At 40.7% G+C, this 23,202-nt stretch overlaps 1 protein-coding gene across 5 annotated transcripts in view; it reads right to left on the bottom strand.

Moving 5' to 3' along the window:
* Positions 1–23,202, bottom strand: part of LOC123513389 (protein bicaudal C homolog 1-like) — a 121,927-nt gene that overhangs the window by 5,076 nt on the left and 93,649 nt on the right. For all 5 annotated transcript variants that reach the window (XM_045270526.1, XM_045270534.1, XM_045270542.1 and 2 more), the window contains 3 exons: positions 21,912–22,088; positions 7,679–7,889; positions 429–548 (listed from right to left, as the gene is read on the bottom strand). In XM_045270526.1, the coding sequence (XP_045126461.1) occupies positions 429–548; positions 7,679–7,889; positions 21,912–22,088 (508 nt within the window). The remainder of the gene's footprint in view (positions 1–428; positions 549–7,678; positions 7,890–21,911; positions 22,089–23,202) is intronic.

Genomic DNA, 23,202 nt, shown 5'->3' with positions numbered 1-23,202 from the left:
GAGGAGTGTTGCAGAAGCAAGAGAAGACCAAGGATCAGCTGGAAGGACTGTGCCATCAGGACATCAGGGGAAAGAATTAAAAGAAAGAAAGAATATCTCAAGACAGAAATTTATAATGAGACCCTGAATAAGGATTAAGCTGGCGAGAAAGACACTCAGACTGGTAAACACCACTCCCTGCTTGCTTGTGTACTTCCAAGCAATCACTTGTAATCTTTCAAGATGGATATTTTGACAACCTTCAATATTGATAATACTTTTGCCTCATAAATGAATAAATATATAAATAAATAAAAATACATTAAAATAGAAATGAATAAATAAGTAAACAATTAAACAATTAGGAAAACAAACATCACATCTTGCACCATTAGGTGGCAGTGCCGCCGCCGCCGCTGCCGCCACCACCACCACCACCCACCACCCACCTTTAATGGCCATGAGAATGCGTTTGCGGTGTCCAAAGATGGTGATGCCGAGTTCCTTGAGTTCATAATCCTCCAGGGAGAGGAACATCTTGAGGTCCACCTCCTGCCCCAGGAACACATCTGGCAGGAGAGACCAAGATGAGCAAAACACTGGACAGAAGGGAGGTGTCAGAGGTGCAGGGTGCATGTCAGGGTGTCAGAAGCTTCTAGGGATGCCTTGAAACACTGGCATGAGTGAGATGACAGAGTACACAACACAGCCAGTGTGTGTAGACTGCACTGTGCAAAAAGAGGTTTCTTACCAACAACTACAGGACATGTGAGAATGTTATTTATGTTCAAATTAAAATAGGAACATTCTTTACAATAGGATATGGAAGGCTTTAAAGTTACATTCTTTAGAGAGGCATAGGTTTAGAGGCAAGCCAGTGGAGGTGTCAGTGGTACTGGGAGGCACAACAAGATAAGAGAAGAAATGTATGCCAGCTTGGCAAAGTGAGATTAACTAACAAATGAAGGGAAGAATAGGTTCTTGAATAGTGGTGAATGAGTGGCACACACTCAGTGATCAGGCTGTTGGTGGGAGTCACGGGGAAACTGTCAAGGCGAGCATGATGGGCAGAAATAGTCAATGACACACACACACACACACACACACACACACACACACACACACACACACACCAAATAAAAAAAAAAAAGGAAGATGTCTGAGAGATGTTAAAAAATATAGTTTCCCGCAAAGATGTATTGAGACGTGGAACAGTTTAAAGGAAGAAGTAGTGTCTGCAACAAGTGTGCATACTTTTAAAGTAAGATTGGATAAGTGTAGATATGGAGACGGGGCCACACGAGCATAAAGCCCAGGCCCTGTAAAACTACAACTAGGTAAATAAATACACACACACACACACACACACACACACACACACACACACACACACACACACACACACACCAAATAAAAAAAAAAAGGAAGATGTCCGAGAGAGGTTAAAAATATAGTTTCAAAGATGTATTGAGACGTGGAACAGTTTAAAGGAAGAAGTAGTGTCTGCAACAAGTGTGCATACTTTTAAAGTAAGATTGGATAAGTGTAGATATGGAGACGGGGCCACACGAGCATAAAGCCCAGGCCCTGTAAAACTACAACTAGGTAAATAAATACACACACACACACACACACACACACAGAGAGAGAGAGAGAGAGAGAGAGAGAGAGAGAGAGAGAGAGAGAGAGAGAGAGAGAGAGAGAGAGAGAGAGAGAGAGAGAGAGAGAGAGAGAGAGAGAGAGAGGGAGAGAGAGTGGAGGTTGGTAAGAATAAGTGTACCATAGACAGGAAAAATGGAAGAAAAAGTAGATGAGAAAGATAAGAAATATCTGTGACAGTGACTCCCTTGAGGAAAATGTGTCACAAGACATTGCACTGATGGATAAGATAGTGTTACGTGCACTTCACATAACACTTTCACACTTTCATGCCTTAAATCTTTATTTCACTATCTATATGCCAGTCCAGCAATTCCACTTGGGGAGACAAAAACACACATGTGTATGTGGGTACACGAGTTTGTGTCCTGATGTATGTATGTATACAGGCATGTGCCTAATAAGTAGTTTATATATTTAGGTATGTCTATGTATGTTAAGTGTATGAAGATAAGATACAAGTAATATTTAACGATACCCAACCTTGCTGAAATTTCTATAAATTATTCCATCACAGACCCCCAGCTCGACAGATCATGCCAATAATTCTCTACTTTGTTAGTTATGTGCATATACGTATATGATGACAATACACTTGACTTTACTTAACACACATTTAGTCCTGTCAACTCCTGGTGGCTGGCAAGGACCAATCTTAAGGCCCACCTTACCACACGTGAAGAGTCTAATTAGGCACAGCACACAGCAACACCACAGCACACAGCAACACCTGCCACCACTCACTAGTTTTCATACTTGCTCAGAATACATGCAGTATGTACACACAAACCACCTGAAATGTTCACTGCAATATTCATCCACAAAACACAAGCAGGAACATTGACTGAAATGTTACACACCTACCAAGGTTAATCTATAAACACACCAAACAGACAGACAGACAGACAGACAGACAGAGTACCGCCCCTCCCTGACGCAGAACACAGCCTCACCCTCCACTGGGGAGCCACATTTTGTGTGAGGGTACACACTTGCTCATGGACGTGCTATGTGTGAAGTGTGTGTAGCATTTATTTATCTATTTATTTATTTACTTACTTAATTAATTTATTTATCTACTTACTTATTCATTTATTTTTTTTATTTAGTTATCACACCATCTGCTATTTACTGCATGTCCTTTGTGTTATGCAGGTTTTTGTCCTTGATTACAACCAGACTATAGCATCAGTACAGGTGAGCCACAGTGCAGGGGCTTCATCAGGCTGACTCAGACACAACACAAGATGATAGAGGGGGAGAGGGGGGAAAGAGGTGTAGGAAGCCATCAGGCCCACACATCACACAGCACGGCCTGTGTGTGTTACGCTATTCTCAGTAATCACTGAATTAATTAATTGATATTTCAATGTTTATTTCATTTTGCTTCAACCAATGTTTCATTTTTACGGAGCTCAAGGTTTTGGTACGTTTGCTCGAGTCTATTACTAGTAAATATACCCCCCCGAAGCCCGAGTTGGTCAGTTCACAGCCTGCACTTTGATCGAGCACTTCTATATATAGGTACAGGTATTCCTTGGGAGACGCCGTCATTACACACTGTTGCACTGCTGCTGTCTACTTTAAAAATCCCTAAAAGGCTCCAAGTGTTTCCTTTCTTACCAAGAATACAACAGTGTGAGCCATGCCTGCCACCTCCACTGTCATCACCATCCAGAAATATTGTTTAATCTTACCTCAAAGCTCACCAAGCCTGCCACCTCCACTGTCATCACCATCCAGAAATATTATCTACTCTCACTTCACAGCTCACCAATAACTCACCATGCCTGCCACCCCCACTGTCATCCCATCCAGAAATATCGTCTACTCTCACTTCAAAGCTCACCACTAACACACCATGCATACCACCTGCACTGTCATCACCATTAAGAAATATCACCTAATCTTACTTCACAGCTCACCAATAACTCACCACCAACAACCTGGTTACCAAGTCTGTTCCAGTCATCCACCTCTTTTAGAAACGACTCCTTCCTATCTATTTCCTGAAACTAAATTTGTCAACCTTGCATCCAATATTCCTTCTAGCCTGATTACTAACCCTGACAATTTTGCTACACTGCCTTTGTTATAAACCTCCCTTACCACTTCAAGACTTCCACCAGGTCCCCTCTGCATCACCTTTGCTATGTCCCCTCTACCACTTCAAAGACTTCCACCAGGTCCCCTCTTAACCTGTCCTTTCACCGAAAAACCAGTTAATAGCCTGGTACAATAAAGTAACAGGGTGGTAACTTGCCAAGCCGTGTATCCCAAACAAAACAATACAAGGGAGGAGGTAGTAGACACCTACCGAAACAATAACTTACTCCCAATGAGATCTAATAGTACTAGTTTAGGAGGTGCTGTGAACCTTCCATTAAAGCTAGTTGTGATCTCATTGAATCTTTCCCTTTGTGTCTCACAACTCAAGGGGATAGTCACAGCCTACCCTCTAAAGACAGCTTTCCTTCTTCACACAAAACTACATGCACTTACCACACATACACCCTTCACTCCAAATCAAAATTTAAAAGAAAAATGGGACCCAAAATAAACAACGCCTCGGAGTCCCCTCTGGGGAGGGGACCAAAAATGTCCTCTCCTGCTGAAGACCACAAATGCCTTGACACCTCCCTCAACTTTTTCTACATTAAGTTCTGCAACATTCGCAGTCTTAGATCTAATTTTCAATCTGTGGAACACCACCACTCCTCTACTAAACCTCATCTTCTTTTCCTCACCGAAACACAGCTGTCTGAGGCAACAGACAGTAGCCTCTTCTCTGTTCCCTCCTACTTTCTCTATTCTCATTTTCATTCCAAAGCTGGATGTTGCGTCTATGTACGCAACGACTTAACTTGCTCTTGTGCCCACGCTCTTGAGTCTTCCGAATTTTCCACCATCTGGCTACGACTTAACAGTCACTCTCAAACTAAATTCATCTGTGCTGTTTATCTCTCTCCTAACTCTTCTGACTATAGTAATTTCTTTGCCTACTTAACTTCTAAAGTGGAGCACATTCTGTCCCTCTACCCTTTCGCTGAGATTTCCATTCTTGGAGATTTCAATGTTCACCACCAGCTTTGGCTTTCCTCTCCCTTCACTGACCACCCTGGTGAACTAGCCTTCAACTTTGCTATCCTCCATGACCTAGAGCAACTGGTGCAGCACCCTACTCGTATTCCTGACCGTCTTGGAGACACGCCCAACATTCTTGATCTCTTCCTCACCTCTAACCCTTCTGCTTATGCTGTCACCCTTTCATCTCCGTTGGGCTCCTCCGATCACAATCTCATTTCTGTATCTTGTCCTATTTTTCCAATCCTCTGCAGGATCCCCAAAAGCGAAGGTGCCTCTGGCGTTTTGCCTCTGCCAGTTGGGGGGACCTGAGGAGGTATTGTGCCGATTTTCCCTGGAATGATTATTGCTTCCGTGTCAGAGACCCATCTCTTTGTGCTGAACGCATAACAGAGGTGTTAGTATCTGGCATGGAGGCGTACATTCCTCATTCTTTTTCTCAACCTAAACCTTCTAAACCTTGGTTTAACTCAGCCTGTTCTCGTGCTATACATGATAGAGAGGTTGCCCACAAAAGGTACTTAAGCCTTCCATCTCCTGAACCTCATGCACTTTATATCTCTGCCCAGAATCATGCCAAGTCTGTTCTTCAACTTGCCAAACACTCTTTCATAAATAGGAAATGTCAAAATCTTTCAAACTCAAACTCTCCTCGTGACTTCTGGCATCTAGCCAAAACATCTCAAATAACTTCACTTCTTCATCTTTCCCTCCTTTATTTCATCCTGATGGCACCACTGCCATCTCTTGTCTCTAAAGCTGAACTCTTTTCTCAAACCTTTGCTCACAACTCCACCTTGGACGATTCTGGGCTTGTCCTCCTCTCCTCCTCCCTCTGACTATTTCATGTCTACAATCAAAATTCTTCGTAATGATGTTTTCCATGCCCTTGCTGGCCTAAACCCTCGGAAGGCTTATGGACCTGATGGGGTCCCTCCTATTGTTCTCAAAAACTGTGCTTCTGTGCTTGCACCTTGCCTGGCCAAACTCTTCCAACTTTGTCTATCGACTTCTACCTTTCCTTCCTGCTGGAAGTTCGCCTACATTCAGCCTGTTCCTAAAAAAGGTGACCGTTCTAACCCCTCAAATTACCGTCCTATAGCTTTAATCTCTTGCTTGTCTAAAGTTTTTTAATCTATCCTGAATAGGAAGATTCTCAAACATCTGTCACTTCACAATCTTCTGTCTGATCGCCAATATGGCTTCCGTCAAGGTCACTCTACTGGTGATCTTCTGGCTTTCCTTACCGAGTCTTGGTCATCCTCTTTAGAGATTTCTAAAAAGCAAATAGGCTTAACTGGACACCCCATCCACCATGTCATTTATGTAGACTTTACTGGTGCCAACACTGATCCCTGTGGAACTCCACTCTCCACCAATCCCCATTCTGATGGTCTGTCCTTAATTATTGTTCTCATTTCTCTTCCTACCAAAAGTCTTCCATCCATTTTAGTAAACTGCCATGCACCCTCCTACCATTTCAAGTTTCCAGATCAGTGACCGTTCTAACCCCTCAAACTACCGTCCTATAGCTTTAATCTCTTGCTTGTCTAAAGTTTTTAATCTATCCTGAATAGGAAGATTCTCAAACATCTGTCACTTCACAATCTTCTGTCTGATCGCCAGTATGGCTTCCGTCAAGGTCTCATTTGACTCTACTGGTGATCTTCTGGCTTTCCTTACTGAGTCTTGGTCATCCTCTTTAGAGATTTCAAAACTTTTGCTGTTGCGTTAGACATATCAAAAGCTTTTGATAGAGTCTGGCATAAAGCTTTGATTTCAAAACTGCCCTCTTACGGCTTCTATCCTTCTCTCTGCAACTTTATCTCAAGTTTCCTTTCCGACCGCTCTATTGCTGCTGTGGTAGACGGCTACTGTTCTTCTCCTAAACCTATTAATAGTGGTGTTCCTCAGGGTTCTGTCCTGTCACCCACTCTCTTTTTATTCTTAACCAAACTTCTTGCCCTATCCACTCCTACGCTGATGATACCACCCTACATCTTTCCACGTTCTTTCAGAGACGTCCAACCCTTCAGGAAATTAACAGATCACGCAGGGACGCCACAGAACGCCTGACTTCCGATCTTTCTAAAATTTCTGATTGGGGCAGAGAAAATCTAGTAGTTTTCAATGCCTCAAAAACTCAATTCCTCCATCTATCAACTCGACACAACCTTCCAGACAACTATCCCCTCTTCTTCAATGACACTCAACTGTCTTCCTCTTCCACAATGAATATCCTCGGTCTGTCCTTTGCTCATAATCTTAACTGGAAACTTCACATCTCATCTCTTGCTAAAACAGCTTCTATGAAGTTAGGTGTTCTGAGGCGTCTCCGCCAGTTTTTCTCGCCCCTCCAACTGCTTACTCTGTATAAGGGCCTTATCCGTCCCTGTATGGAGTACTCTTCGCATGTTTGGGGGTTCCAGTCACACAGCTTTGCTTGATAGGGTGGAATCAAAGCTCTTCGTCTCATCAACTCCCCTCCTCTGACTAACTGTCTTCACTCTCTTTCTCACCGCCGAAATGTTGCATCCCTTTCTATATTTTATCGCTATTTTCATGGTAACTGTTCTACTGATCTTGCTAACTGCATGCCTCCCCTCCTCCTGCGGCCACGCTGCACAAGGCTTTCTTCTTCCTCTCATCCCTATTCTGTCCAACTCTCTAATGCAAGAGTTAACCAGTACGCTCAATCATTCATCCCTTTCACTGGTAAACTCTGGAACTCCCTCCCTGCATCTGTATTTCTAAATTCCTACAACTTGTCTTCTTTTAAGAGGGAGGTATCGAGGCATTTGCTCCCCTAATTCTGGCTGACGGTTTTGGCACTTTTCTACTCTTTGGAGAGCCAGCTCAAGTGGGCTTTTTTCTAACTTTCTTTTTTTTGCCCTTGGCTGGCACTCTTCCCTAAAAAAAAAAAAAAAAAAAAAAAAAAAAAAAAAGGAGAGCTCACCTATGTACTGTGGCAGCTGCAGGTCGGTGAGGATGGAGGTGATGTCCAGGCCCTGGGAGGAGGAGTGGAGGGAGGAGGCCGAGGAGGAGGTGGTGTGCAGCGTGTCTCTGTCCCGGGAACGAGGCAGCACGCAGTCCATGAAGTTGCTGGCGGACAGATTGATGGGCGGACGCGGGGTGAGGGAGGACAGGCACTTGTCACTCAGGGCAAACTGTGGAGAGGAAGGCATGTGTGAATAGTGGCAAAGAGTCCTCATCACCACTATGAGTGTAAATACTGCTTCACACTTAGTCAAACCAAGCAAAATGTAAGGAGGGAAGCATGTGTGAACAGTGTCAAGTCTTCAGTGCAAATATGCTTCTAAATACTCCACAGTGAGTCAAACCAAACAAACTGTGTGGAGGGAAGCATGTGTGAATAGTATAGAGCTTCCACCACCACTAACCACAACTAAATACCGTATTTTAATGCTTATTATAAGACGCACTTTTTTTCCAAAAAAATACCCTGAAAAATACTAGTGCGTCTTCCAAGACGAATGTTGTATTGTGAGGCAACACACCGGCTCAAGAGAGCTTGTACACTTGACTGATACCGACCTGAATTTGTATGACGAGTCATTACGCTATGATGTTAAATTAAATACTATTTAATTCAACCTTTTATATAATGTAAACTCAGTACTTAGCTGTTACAAGTATTTCCAATACCATAATCCTTCCTGAGCTGAACCACAAGCTTAGCCTTAAGCATAACCTCTGCCATGTAGCACGCTCTATTATGGTACTGGCAGCAGCAGGCGGCAGCCTTCCCACTCTTGATCTTGATTCGAATCATATAAAACGTTTGCTTTTACTATGCTCGAAATACATAAAACGTTTGCTCACACTTTTTTGCCATTAAATATATCAGTTACCACCTGGCTGTCACACGTATCACAAACTTTTGTCCTGAAATTATCACCCATGGCTACTTCATCGAAACGGTTTAGTTATACTATTGCATACAAGCTACAAGTTGTACAATATGCCAAAGGACATGGAGACAGAGCTGCAGAAAGACACTTTGGACCACCACCTACTGAAAAAATGATTAGGCAGTGGAGGAAACAAGAAGAAGAATCGAGAGAAACTGGAAACAAGGCGAAGCACAATTTACGTCAAGTACCAGCAAAATGGCCAGAGTTAGAAAAAGACTTGTGCACGTGGATAATGGAACACAGAAACTTGGGGATTGCAGTTACAACAAAAATGATAATCATAGAAGCAAGCCAACTTGCAACAGACATGGGAGTAGAAGACTTCGACGGCACTGTGTCTTGGTGTTTTCGCTTCATGAAGTGAAACAGGTTAAGCTTGCGAACAAGGACTAAAATATCACAAAAGATGCCCGAGGAATATGAACAAAAAATAATGACCTTCCATCAATTTATCATTAATGCTAGAAAGCAGAACTCATTCAAACTCAGCCAGATTGTGAATATGGATGAAGTTCCATTAACATGTGATGTACCTTCAAATAAAAGCATTGATGTAAAAGGTACCAAATCCGTGACTATTAAAACCACAGGTCACAAAAAGGCCCATTACACTGCAGTTTTAGCTTGTGCTGATGGCACCAAACTACCACCATTGCTGATTTAAAAAAAAAACATTAACATAACATAACATAACAAATAATAGGATAACAAAGGGCCACCAGGGCCCATCTAGGTTATCCTGTATCAGTTGCACAGCGACCTCGTCATCAGTACTTAAAGATACGCTTACAAATACACAATACATTATATACTAATTCTAAATATTTGGCCCATTAACAGGGCTAAGTCCTGCAGCGAAATCCTCTACAATTTGTGGTCCCCATACATGGGGATCATGTCTTGTTTAACTATAGTAAATTTCTTATAAAACCTATCATGCAGTGCTATACATAATTATAAATCTAATAAATTTAAGTGCTTATCTAATTTGTTTTTAAACATTGTCAAACTAATGCTATTTACAACCCTCTCTGGCAATGCATTCCAGAAATCTACCACCCTATGACTAAAGAAATATTTTCTTATATCTAACCTGCAGCCTTGCTTTCTAATCTTCCTGCCATGATTTCTAGTCCTATTTCCCTCCTCTAAGGTAAAGAAAGATCTCACATCTATGTAGTTTGTATCTGAGAACATTTTAAATAACTCTATCATATCCCCTCTTATACATCTCCTCTCAAATGAAAACATGTTTAATTCCTTTAATCTATCTCTACGTATACTCCAGGCGCTTTAATGCTGGTATCATCCTAGTTGCTCTTCTCTGAACTGCTTCTAACATGTTGATATCCTGCCTATAGTGGGGTGACCAGGCCTGTATGCAATACTCTAAATGGGGCCTAATATAGGAATTATATAAGCTACGCACCACTTCCTTACTTTTATAACTAACATTTCTATTTATAAAACTCAGGATCCTATTTGCCCTATTTCTTGCTTCTAAACATTGCTTTGAAAATTTCATAGTCCTGTCTATCACTACTCCTAAATCCTTTCCTTCCTCTACTGCCTCTAGCCAACATCCCTCCATCTCATAGTTAAAGTTTGTGTTGTCTTTACCTAAATGCATAACCTGACACTTTTTAGAATTAAACTCCATCTGCCACCTGTCTGCCCATTGCCTAAGGAGAAATTGCCAGATGGCATTCATGTGATTGCGCAGCACAAAGGCTGGATGGATGAAGCTGGAATTAACGTGTGGATGGAAAAGGTGTGGTCCAAAAGGCCAGGTGGACTGCTACGAAAAAAAGCATTGCTAGTTTGGGATCAATTCAGCGCACACAGGACAGACAACACTAAAAACTAGCAAGAACAATTAACACATTAGCTGTTATTTCTGGTGGCCTTACTTCCCAGCTGCAGCCACTGGATGTGAGCATCAACAAACCATTCAAGAATAAAATGCGTGAAGAATGGTCTAAATGGATGGCTGAAGGACGACATGAAATGACACCGTGTGGAAGAATGAAACGCCCATCAATAGCTCAAGTGTGTGAATGGGTGCTAAAATCTTGGAATGCTATTAATACTGAAGTTGTTGAAAAGTCTTTTAAAAAGTGTGGTATAAGTAATGCCATGGATGGTACTGAGGATCACTTATTGTACATGAGTGACAGCAGTGATAATTCTGCAGATGAGAGAGTTCAGAACTTTCACATGAACCCAGTAGTGACGAGATTTTTGGGATTTGAGGATGAATAAGTTTCTTTCAAGTTTTATATTTTTAAATGTATTTTAAATTGATTTTTATGAAAAAAAAAAAAAAAAATCCACCCTTAGACAATGAAAAATTCTTCCCCGCAACCATGGGTCAGGAAAACGTCCCGCAAGCGAGATATTACTCAGTCACGCGTCTCTGTATTGGACGAACAACACTCGCCGCTCACCTCAACCGCCAGAACCTTGCTCCACACATTTACTAGCCTTGGTGCAATCAACAGCTCTTCACCACATTTGTCCCTTCCTCAAGAAGACTAAGCAACTGCAACGCTGCTGAGAACAAAACATGCATCCCTTCACAGCTCATAGGAGCTTATGAGAACAAGCTCATAGGATCATACAATTTGTCGTAACCCTTAACAACAACAATAACAAGAGATGGACTGCTTGTAAATTTCTGGTAAGAGGCAGTCTTGCAGACTCCTCGTTTCTTATGTTTTAGTGTTCGGTGGTCGGGTTTATGGTGAATGTGTTCTTGTACGAGAATAACTTTTTTTCTTAGAAATCTCTTTCAAATATTAGGGATAGTCTTCCATGGTGCAGCGTCTTATAAGCCGTAAAATACGGTACTCCTCCATATTGCGTCAAACAAAGCAAACTGTATCTTTTTATTTAATTTATTTTTTTTATTTTTATCTATCTATTTATTGTCTTTTTCCTCCTTGTATGTTGTTTCCTTACTTCTGGTGCCTTTTGTCCTCGTCCAGAAATAAAAGATTTGTCTGTCAGTGTCTGTGTCTCAACCACAGAGAAAACAATCACCCACACCACACACACACACACACACCCACATGGGAGTGATTGGAGGTGTGAGAACCTCCACACTCCAAACGACAGAGCGGGAACCACACATAGGCCAGCCATAGCAGCCGCCAACGCATCCCACCACACACACGTAGCTACCAGGCCAAAAAATGGATAGACCGGTAAGAAATAAATTACCGAATTCAAAATATGTTGATGAGGCCCAGGGAGCAAAGCCGAAAGTGGCCAGTCAAAGCATGAGTCCATCTTCAACAGGGGCAACATTGCAAGGTAGATTGGTAATGTTGGAGAAGAGATTTGAGGAGTTGGTGAAGGAATTAAAAGTTCAGAGGAGTGAGGAGGAGCAGGATAGAGAATTCTGCAAGGCTTTGAAGGAAAGAGTTAAGAGACTGGAGGAAAATGAAAACGATTGGTGGATGAGAATGCACACTTGAGAGTGGAGGTTGAAAAATACAAGAGACGGTTGGAGGAGAAAATGGAGAGTAGTAAAGGAGAAAGATGACTTTAAGGAAATGATTAGTGAGCAGAATGAAAGGTTTGAAAGGAATGGGAACTGAAGAAAACACAATGGACTGAGTCGAGGGAAGCAGAGATGGTTGGATTACAAGAAATAATTAAAGATCAGTTGAAGGAAGACAAAAAGAAAGGTCCAAGGAACTGGTTAATGTATGAAGAATAAGGAAACATTGATAAGGAAATAGCAGAAAAGAAGAAGAGTGTGTTAATATTTGGGATGAAAGAACAAAATATAACATATAAGAGAATTAAGGAAGAATTAAGAGAACAAATATAACATATAAGAAGAGAATTAAGGAAGAATTAAAAACGGTAAGAGATCTGTTCAAAAATCTAAATGATGATGAAAAAAAAGACCTACAAGAAGTGGAAGAGATCCATAGACTGGGTCCGTATAAGGAGGGAGTGAGCAGACCGATTAAAGTAGTACTGAAGTCACAACAATCTGGAGGATATCCTATATAGAACATCAAAGTTAAGAGAGATAGAAGGTTGTAAAGAGGTGTTTGTGAGAAAGAATAGAAATGAGGAAGAGAGGAGAAGATATAAGGAATTGGTGGAAGAGGCGAGAAGGAAAAATGATGAGCGGTCTGAGGAGGAAAGAGAAAAGTTTTTTTGGAGAGTTATAGGAGAGAGAGTCAGAAAGTGGTATGTGGAAAGAAGGAATACGGAGGAACCCCTAGAGGGAGCAGTGGGTGGACCGTAATGTATACTAATATAGATGGGATACTGTCAAGTAGATTGGAATTGCAAGACTATATGATGGTGGAGAAGCCTGACTGAGACAAAATTGCATGAAAAAACAAAGATAAATTTGGATAATAAATATAATATATGGAGAAAGGATAGAGAGAGTAAAGGTGGAGGAGGAGTTATGATTATGACGAAGAAAGAAATAAATGTGGATAAGGTTTGGTATGGGAAGAACAACGCAGAAGTGATAAGCATAAGGATAAAAAGTGATGGAAAAGAATTAATAATCATGGTGACCTATGTACCTCCTAAAACAAATTCTTGGACATTAAGGGAATACGACAATATGATCAAGGATACTTTACAGAGTTTGGAAAGTGTATTATCTGGAAAAAGAAAGGTGATACTAGTAGGAGATTTTAATTGTAAGGAGGTGGATTGGGAAAATCTAGTAAGTGGTGTTGGAGAGGAAGCATGGGAGAGAGATTTCTTAATCTAATGATGGAAAATATGATGGAACAGAGGGTGAAGGAAAATACTAGATATAGAGGAGATGATGAACCGGCTAGACTGGATTTGGTGTTAACAAGAGAAGTGTACCTATGTGGAGATATACAATACAAATGTCCTTTGGGAAAGAGTGATCATGTGGTTATGGAAATGCAGATAGCAACAACACAGCGAAGGAAGGACGAGACATACAGGAGTGGTAGATTGAATTATAGAAAGATGGACACAGAAAGTTTGAAAAATTATTTCAGAAAATTAGATTGGGAGGAGATGTTACAAATCAGAGAAGTGCAAAAAAATATGAGATTTTTATGAAATATTATAAAGAAGGAGTTATGAAATTTGTACCAAAGTATAAACCGAGAGAGGAAGGAAGAAAGGATTGGTTTAATGCAACTTGTGTTAAGGCTAAGGAAAAGAGAGATGTGGCTTGGAAAAGATGGAAAAGAGCAGGAATATACTAAATAAGGAGAATTATAGAGTGGCGAGAAATGAGTATGTGAGGGTAAGGAGGAGGAAGAAAGAAAATTTGAAAAGATATTGTAGACAAGAGTAAGGAACATCCAAAATTGTTTTACAGGTTCATAAATGGTAAACTTAAAAGAGAGTCCATTGAAAGATTAAAAGGAGAGCAAGGGATAGTAGATGACCCTAAGAATATAGCGGAATTGCTAAATAATAGGTTTCAGCAAGTATTTACTGAAGAAACAATGTTTGTAAAGCCTCAGAATGTACAAGGAAATGTGCACATGGATGACATTAAGATACCTAAAAGGAGTTATATAAAATGTTGGAGGAACTTAAAGATGATAAAGCGATGGGACCAGATGAAGTTTCAGGAAAATTATTGAAGGAGTGTAGAGAAGAATTGATTGATCCATTATATGATATTATAAGGTGTTCATTAGAAACAGGGGAAGTACCAGTAGAGTGGAAGAGAGCTGAAGTGGTGCCCATTTATAAGGGAGGCAGTAAGGAAGAGCCTCTTAACTATAGACCTGTGTCTCTAACAAGTGTGGTCGGTAAGATTTGTGAGAGGGTGATAAAGAAATATTGGATACGGTTCCTGGAGGATCATAAGTTATTATCGGATCATCAATTTGGCTTTAGGAAAGGGAGGTCATGTGTAACAAATCTACTGAGCTTTTATTCAAGAGTGGTTGACAAAATACAAGAGAGAGGGATGGATGGACTGTGTATATTTGGATTTAAAGAAAGCTTTTGACAAGGTACCTCACATGAGACTGTTATGGAAATTAGAGATTTATGGAGGACTGAAAGGAAAAGTGTTAAAGTGGATGGAAAACTACTTGAGATGGAGGGAGATGAGAACGGTAATAAGGGATGCAAAGTCGGACTGGTTGGTGGTGGAGAGTGGAGTCCCACAAGGCTCAGTGCTGGCACCAATACTTTTCCTTGTATATATTAATGACATGCCAGAGGAGTAAACAGTTATATTAATTTGTTTGCGGATGATGCGAAGTTGTGTAGGTGTGTGAAGAGTGAAGAAGATTGTGAAATTTTACAGGCAGATCTGGATAAGATTTGGGAGTGGAGCAAGAGGTGGCAAATGGAATTTAATCTGAGCAAAAGTCATGTGATGGAGATGGGGAAGAGTGGAAGACAGCCAAGAGGGTCATATAAGATGGGTGAAGAAGTAGTGTTGAAAAAGGTGGAAAAGGAAAAGGATTTGGGAGTGATAATACAAGACCATGGGCAGTTTGAGGCTCATATTGATAAGATGTTTGGAGAAACGTATAATTTGATAAAAATATTGGATTAGCCTTCCATTATATGGATAAAGATATGATGAAGAAATTAATTAGTATGGTAATTAGACCAAGATTGGAATATGCTGGAGTGGTTTGGTCCCCTTATAAAAAGAAGCATATAAGGAAGTTGGAGAGATTGCAGAGAATGGCAACAAAAATGGTTCCGGAATTGGCAGAAATGACCTATGAGGAGAGATTAAAAGAAATGAATTTGCCTACCTTGGAACAAAGAAGAGAAAGGAGATTTAATACAGGTTTATAAACTGTTGAATGGACTGGATGAAGTGGATAATGAGCAAATGATGTTGAGAGAGGAAAACTTAAATAGAACTACAAGATCGCATAGTAAAAAGATAGCCAAGGAATATGCTTGAAGGATGTGAAAAAATATAGTTTCCCACAAAGATGTGTGGTGTGGAATGGTTTGAGTGAGGAGGTGGTGTCAGCAAGGAGTGTGCATAGTTTTAAAAGGAAAGTTGGATGTGTGTAGATATGGAGACGGGGCCACACGAGTATGATACCCAGGCCCTGTAAAATTACAACTAGGTGAATACACATATACACACACACACACACACACACACACACACACACACACACAGAGAATACTCTAATTCAGAGTTGATTGTAAGAGTAACAAGGTGAAAGGAGCTGGAATGTTTGATTCCATATAGATGAACTGTTGATTAGAAAAAAATGTAGGAAGGTGAATATAAACTGTAGTGGTTTGAGATCAGCTGAAGTTTGTTTACATCTGAAACATGGAGTGAACTCAAAAGATGAATCAGACTTACAGGATTTCAAGGAATAATGGAGAAGAGATTTATGTGAAGAAAATTCTGGAGTTAAGGTAAAATTGAAAAATGTTTGAAAAGTATGCCTGGCAAGAGTTAAAGAAGAATCAGGAGTATGTACAAGATAGGAAATGAAGACATAAAAACCAGTCATGAAGAAAAAGACCTTGGGGTGACAATTACCAATGACCTATCGCCAGAGAGACATATAAACAAAATAATTGGAGAAGTATTGAACTTATTGAGGAACATAAGAGTGGCGTTCAGATATTTAGATGAAGAAATGATGAAGAAAATAATTACTGCAATGATAAGACCAAGGCTTGAATATGCAACAATACAGTGGGCTGAACTTAAAGAAACACATAAGGAAACTAGAGAAAGTACAGAGGGCTGCAACAAAATGGTGCCTGACTTAAGAGATTTGACTTATGAAGACAGACTGAACAGAATGCAACTTCCGACCCTGGAAAACAGAAGAGAAAGGGGAGACCTGATAGCAATATACAGAGTGATGATTGGCATGGAAAAATGGATAGGGAAGATCTCTGTATGTGGAATGAAAGAATGTCGAGAGGGCATGGGAAAAAACTAAAATGGCCACTTATAGGAGAGATGTGAAAAATATAGCTTCCTCATAGAAGGGTGGAAGCATGGAATAGTTTAGACGTGGAAGTGGTCAACGAAGGAATATTCATGATTTTAAGAAAAGCTGGACATTAGTAGATATGGAGATGGGACAACACGAGCATAGCTCTTTTCCCAAAGAGATGTGTGGTGATATTTGGTGTGGAGGAGGATAAGACACCGAGTAAAATGGAGAGAGAGAAAACATAAAAAGGTGATAAATAATATCATTAATGTGGTGCAGGAGGAGGGAAAAGACCTAGTACAAGAAATAGAGGACTTCCATAGAATTGGAAAGTTCACAGGAGAAGGTATGAGGCCAGTAAGAATCAAATTTAAGTCACAAAAGGATGTAGATGAATTGGTGGAGAAGTCATGGAGGTTAGCCCAGCAGGAAACAACAAGGAAGATTTGGTTGAGAAGAGATCTCGGTGAAAAGGAAAGAGAAATGTTAAATGAGTTGAGAAAGGAGGCTTTGAAAAAAAATGAAGAGAGGACAGAAGAGGAGAAGAAAGAGTTTTTCTGGAGAATCTTGGATATGAGACTGAGGAAGTGGTTCATAACCCAGAAAAGTACAGTAAGAAAGGACTAAAGAAACTTACGTATGAGCGGAATGTAATGTATTCCAACATAAATGGAGTGATATCGGGATTTTAGAACTCAAATGTCCTGTCCTACTGTCTCTTAGTGTTGAAAGAGTGATATGGAGAGTGATCCCTGAGAGGGTGTGTGGACGGTGATCGTCTGGCCGTAATCAGCTGACAACAACAAAAATGGCGTCCAGGCAAACTAGAGACTTCGAAGGTTTTATTACTACGCCAAAAGGACTGCAGAAACTTGACTTGGATGCAAAAATCCAGGTGCTGGAGAGTAAGTTCCTAAGCATTTTGTTAATAGAAGAAAAACTGGATAGAGTTCTAGCCGAGAATGATTCATTCAAAAAAGAGATCTACTTGTTAATGCTAGCGAATAAAAAGCTGTTGGAAGAAAAAGTAGAGATGGAGAAAGAAAACCAACAACTAAGGAAACAATGCGAAGAAATGAAGGCTAAACTTATGGAAATGGAGATAAAAATATCCGAAGGGGACTTGAAGAAAGAGGAATGTCTTAATCTAATTGACACCAGGATGAAAGAAGTGAATCATGAACATCTGGAGGTACAAAGGTCATTTAGGGAGATAGTAAAAAGCAGGAAGAGGAAAATAAAGGGATTACACAGAGGGAAATGGTAAAGGCACTAAAGGAAAATGAGTATGTGGTGAGAGATATGCTGAAAAGAAAAATGTGTGATCATAATAGGATTGAGGAGGAAACTAACAGGAACTGGCAGGACAGGAGGGATAAGGAAAATGACAATATTAAGTCTTTACTGAACAAGATCTCTGTGGAAGAAGAGGACCTATATGCTGAGGTAGAAGAAAGTGTGAGATTGGGAGCTTTTGAGGAAGGCAAGAATAGGCCATTGAAATTGAAATTAAAGTCTCAGGTGGCAGCGGAGGCCTTGTTGAGGAGGGCTTGGAAACTTAAGGACTTTGAGGAAACCAAAACAATTTACATAAGAAGAAATATGTCACAAGATGAGAGAATGAAGATGAAGGAGCTAGTATCTGAAGTGAAAGAGAGGAATGACAAAAGAACAGAGGAGGAAAAGATCAAGTTTTTTTGGAGGATGAGAAATGGGAGGCTAAAGAAGTGGTGGATAAAACAGACGGAATAGACATTACATGGCAGAACAAGACTAGGAATGGAATAAAAGTGACTTACACGAACATATATGGATTTCTGTCTAAAAGGCTAGAATGTATGGATTACCTAAGAAATAACTAACCGGACATAATGTGTGTAGTGGAAACAAAGCTAAGGCCCCGAAATAAAGCTAGACTGGTTTGTTGTAAAACACTACAAAGTATGGAGAAATGATAGAAAAAATAAAGGTGGTGGTGGTATAATGGTTCTTACTAAGGAAGATCTGATAGTGAAGGAGGTGAACTATAGTAAGAGAAATGAGGAAGTGATAAGTATGCTTATAACAGATGGCAAGAGGGACATTAATATTATAACAGTATACATACCACCCAGAACCAGTGCTTGGGAATATGAACAGTACCAAATGGTGATGAGAAATACTCTAGACAGAATGAAGCAAGAACTCATCAGAAAGGATAGAGTGATGATAGTTGGAGACTTTAATTGCAAAGAAATAGTGTGGGAAGACTACAAAGTGGTGAATGGTGGTGAGTGGGCAGAAGAATTGTTAAAGGTAGCAACAAATAACTTGATGACACAGTGGGTGAGATCACCAACAAGGTGCAGGGGACAAGATGTTGCAGCAAGGTTGGATTTGGTATTTACCAGGGAATCTCTAAAAGAGGAAATTGAACATGAAAGTCCCTTGGGGAAAAGCGATCATGATGTCCTAAGCTTTGAGCTGGATACAGAATTAAGCACGAATAAGATTGTGGAACGCAGGAGGAAAAATTAAATTATACTAGGGCAAATTATAACCATATAAGGGAGTTCTTTAATGAAATTGACTGGTCCGTGGTATACCAGGAAAGAGATATGCAATTGAAATATGATAAATTTATGGATTTGTATAACTCTGCTGTGAAAAAGTTTGTGCCATATTACAGAAAGAGGACTTTAAATAATAAACAGTGGTTTAATAGAAATTGTGAAGAAGCAAAAAAGAACAAAGAAAAGGCATGGAAGAAACTTAAGAAAACAGTGATGTATTATCAAGGGAAGGCTACAAAACAGCAAGGAATAGATATGTTGAAGTAAGGAGAACAGCACAGAAGGAATATGAACAGAGGGTGGTGGAAAACTGTGATAGTGACCCAAAATGTTTTACAAATTCATAAATGGTTACTAAAAAGGAAAAACGGGGAAGAAGTATATGAAGATGCTGGAGATAGTAAGGAAAATTATAAGCAATCTGGATATTAATAAATCAATGGGGCCTGATGGCATATCTGGGAGGTTGCTAAAAGAATGTAAGGATCAATTGTTGAACCCCATATTTGATATTGTGGATACCTCCATACGAACAGGATTAGTCCCGAAAGAGTGGAAAAGAGCTGACATTGTGCCTATATATAAGAATGGTAGTAGAATGGAACCGCTAAATTATAGACCAGTATATTGTGCAAGGTATGTGAAGAAGTAATTAAAGCTAAGTGGAGTGAGTATCTAGAAAGTGAAAACATTCTGAGTGAAAGGCAGTTTGGTTTCAGAAAAGGAAGATCGTGTGTATCCAATTTATTATGTTTTTATTCAAGAGTGACTGACATACTACAACATAGAGAGGGATGGGTGGATGCTATCTACCTGGACTTGAGAAAGGCCTTTGATAAAGTACCACACAATAGACTGATGTGGAAACTAAAGAAGATTGGAGGAGTAAATGATAAACTAGCAAAATGGATGGAAAATTACTTAATGGGAAGAGAAATGAGAACAGTGGTGAGAGGAAGGAAGTCCGAGTGGAAGAAGGTAACCAGTGGAGTTCCACAAGGGTCAGTGCTTGGTCCCATCATGTTTTTGATTTATGTTAATGATATGCCAGTAGGAATTGACAGTTACATGAACATGTTTGCGGACGATACTAAAATTATGAGGAGAGTAAAGAATGTGGAAGATTGTAACAAGTTACAGGAAGATCTTGATAAAATATATGAGTGGAGTAAGGAGTGGCAGATGGAATTTAATATAGACAAGACCCATGTTATGAAAATGGGAAGAAGTAGATACAGACCAAACAGGGATTACAGGCTGGGTGATGAGAAAATTAAAGAGACCAATGAGGAGAAAGACTTAGGAGTAACCGTGCAAAACACTTTGTCACCGGAGAAACACATTAACAAGATTTTTTGGAAAACATATAACATGCTTCAAAATATTGGCCTTGCATTCCACTACCTAGATGAAGGAATGATGAAGAAGATATTATGTACCTTAATAAGACCCCAGTTAGAATATGCAGCATGTGTCTGGTCACCGCATATGAAGAAAAATGTGAAGAAGGTAGAAAGGGTACACAGGCTGGCAACAAGGATGGTACCAGGACTCAGGGAGTTAGACTATGAGGAAAGACTGAGGAAGCTGGGGCTGACCACATTAGAAGAGAGAAGAACAAGAGGAGACATGATAACTATGTATAAATTGGTGAACAAGATTGACATACTGGATAGAGAGTTGATAAACGTGACCACAAGTAATCATCTCCGAGGACATGGAAAAAAGCTAATAAAAGACATCTGTCTAAATGATGTGAGAAAATACAGTTTCCCGCATCGTAGCATTGATAAGTGGAATAAACTGAGCAGTGATGTCGTTGATGCGGTGTGTCAATCAGATGAAAGAGAGATATGACAGGAATGGACAAGGAGACAGGACACAGAGAGCTTAGCTTGGGCCCTGTAATACACAAATAGGTAAATAGGTAAATACACATATTGCTTTCATTGAATAAACATGGCTAGCTCAGGAACACCACCAGCTATTCACAACACTCCCCTCTCACCCCTATTCTGTCCACCTCCCTGAAGCAAGAGTTAACCAGTACTATCAACCATTCCTCCCTTTCTCTTAGTAAGCTCTGGAACTCCCTGCCTGCTTCTGATTTCCATTTACCTACGACTTGAACTTAATGTAGAGAGAGGTTTGAAGACAGGAACACATCAGGCCTCCATGTGACAGTCCCTGCATGAAACACACCTTGTTGTCCCCACCTGCCATCACCAGCCATACACCAGCCCAAGCCTCCAGTGACACCACCACCAAGGCTCCAATCAGCAGTGACTCAGCACCACCAAGGTATCAATCAGCAGTGACTCAGCACCACCAAGGTATCAATCAGCAGTGACTCAGCACCACCGAGGTTCCAATCAGCTGTGACTCAACACCACCAAGGTATCAATCAGCAGTGACTCTGCACCACCAAGGTATCAATCAGCAGTGACTCTGCACCACCAAGGTATCAATCAGCAGTGACTCTGCACCACCAAGGTATCAATCAGCAGTGACTCAGCACCACCAAGGCTCCAATCAGCAGTGACTCAGCACCACCAAGGCTCCAATCAGCAGTGACTCAGCACCACCAAGGTATCAATCAGCAGTGACTCAGCACCACCAAGGTATCAATCAGCAGTGACTCAGCACCACCAAGGTTCCAATCAGCAGAGACAGCACCACCAAGGTTCCAATCAGCAGTGACTCAGCACCACCAAGGTATCAATCAGCAGTGACTCAGCACCACCAAGGTATCAATCAGCAGTGTTAGAGGACAGACCCACCTGTGATAAGCCATTGTGGTACTTGAGGCTGGCAACTGATGGGGAGGGTGTGGAGGAGGACGAGGAGGAAGAGAAGCTGGTCATGCCGTTGCTGCCACCACCATCCTGTTGCTGCTGCTGTGGCCACGCTTCACCCCACTCCTCCAGCCCGCTGCCGCCACCGCCACCCACACCATTCTGCGGAGACAGGAAACAGCTTTGCTTGCTCCACTTGGCAAAGATATAAACAAGAACGTAGAAGTAAATGTGAAATGAATCAATACTCCCTCCCATTCCATTCTGGGAAGGCGTGAACTAATGAAACAATGAAATAACGTAAGTAAATATATAACAATCAACCAGGAAGCAACACACACACTCCAATACTTACTTCAGCTAAATAAATTAATAAAAGATAAAGCAGAATAAATCATACCCTTTTCCCCTTTCCCTCTCCCTCTCTGCCAAACTCTAAGTCTTAAGGAAATAGGAAAAACACTCTAGTCCCTCCACTGCCAATACAAAATATAATCAAATGAATGGAGGAATAATGTGAGAGAAAATAGCTTGCTCTATTCTGCACAAACACAACAAACTAAAGATGTACAAAACATGTGAAGTAATTATACTGGAAATTAATGAATAAGTAAACAAAATGAGAAAAATATAACATACTCTGTTCTGAGGAAATGCAAAACACTTTAAAAAGAGAGAGAGAGAGAGAGAGAGAGAGAGAGAGAGAGAGAGAGAGAGAGAGAGAGAGAGAGAGAGAGAGAGAGAGAGAGAGAGAGAGAGAGAGAGAGAGAGAGAGAGCACTAATCAGTAAACAATATAAAAGATGGAATTAACCTTACAAGAAGACTGTTTTGAATGCATCACGCAAAAAGCGACCTCGTGGTACCGCAAGATGCCGCTGTGCATGCCACACAATACATTTCCGTGTGTAACCATGGCCTGAGAGCGGATTTTGCCTTTTCATACTCCACGTGGTTCACTATAAACAACAAACACTGGAGGCGTTATTTTAGCCACCTCAGCGTAACAAAACCATCCCCCAAACTAGCCAATCAATATCGGAGTTAATTTTTCATGCATAAACTATAAAGCCAATCACTATTCTTTGACATATATTATTCCCACAGTCCCCCCAAGAACATCAGTTCTCTAGTATCGGCCGTGGTGAAACTGATCTATTGCCTCTAGTTAGAGATAATGGCGTCTGCTTCCTGTAGCAGCGATGAGGATTATCATAATTATGAGACAGATAGTGAGGATATACTGGAAGACTCTCCAGATGAATATGATTCAGACT

The sequence above is a fragment of the Portunus trituberculatus genome, chromosome 5 (assembly GCF_017591435.1).
Source record: "Portunus trituberculatus isolate SZX2019 chromosome 5, ASM1759143v1, whole genome shotgun sequence".
Taxonomy (NCBI): domain Eukaryota; kingdom Metazoa; phylum Arthropoda; class Malacostraca; order Decapoda; family Portunidae; genus Portunus; species Portunus trituberculatus.
The sequence above is the reverse complement of the archived record's forward strand: the minus strand, read 5'-3'. Positions and strand labels throughout refer to the sequence as shown.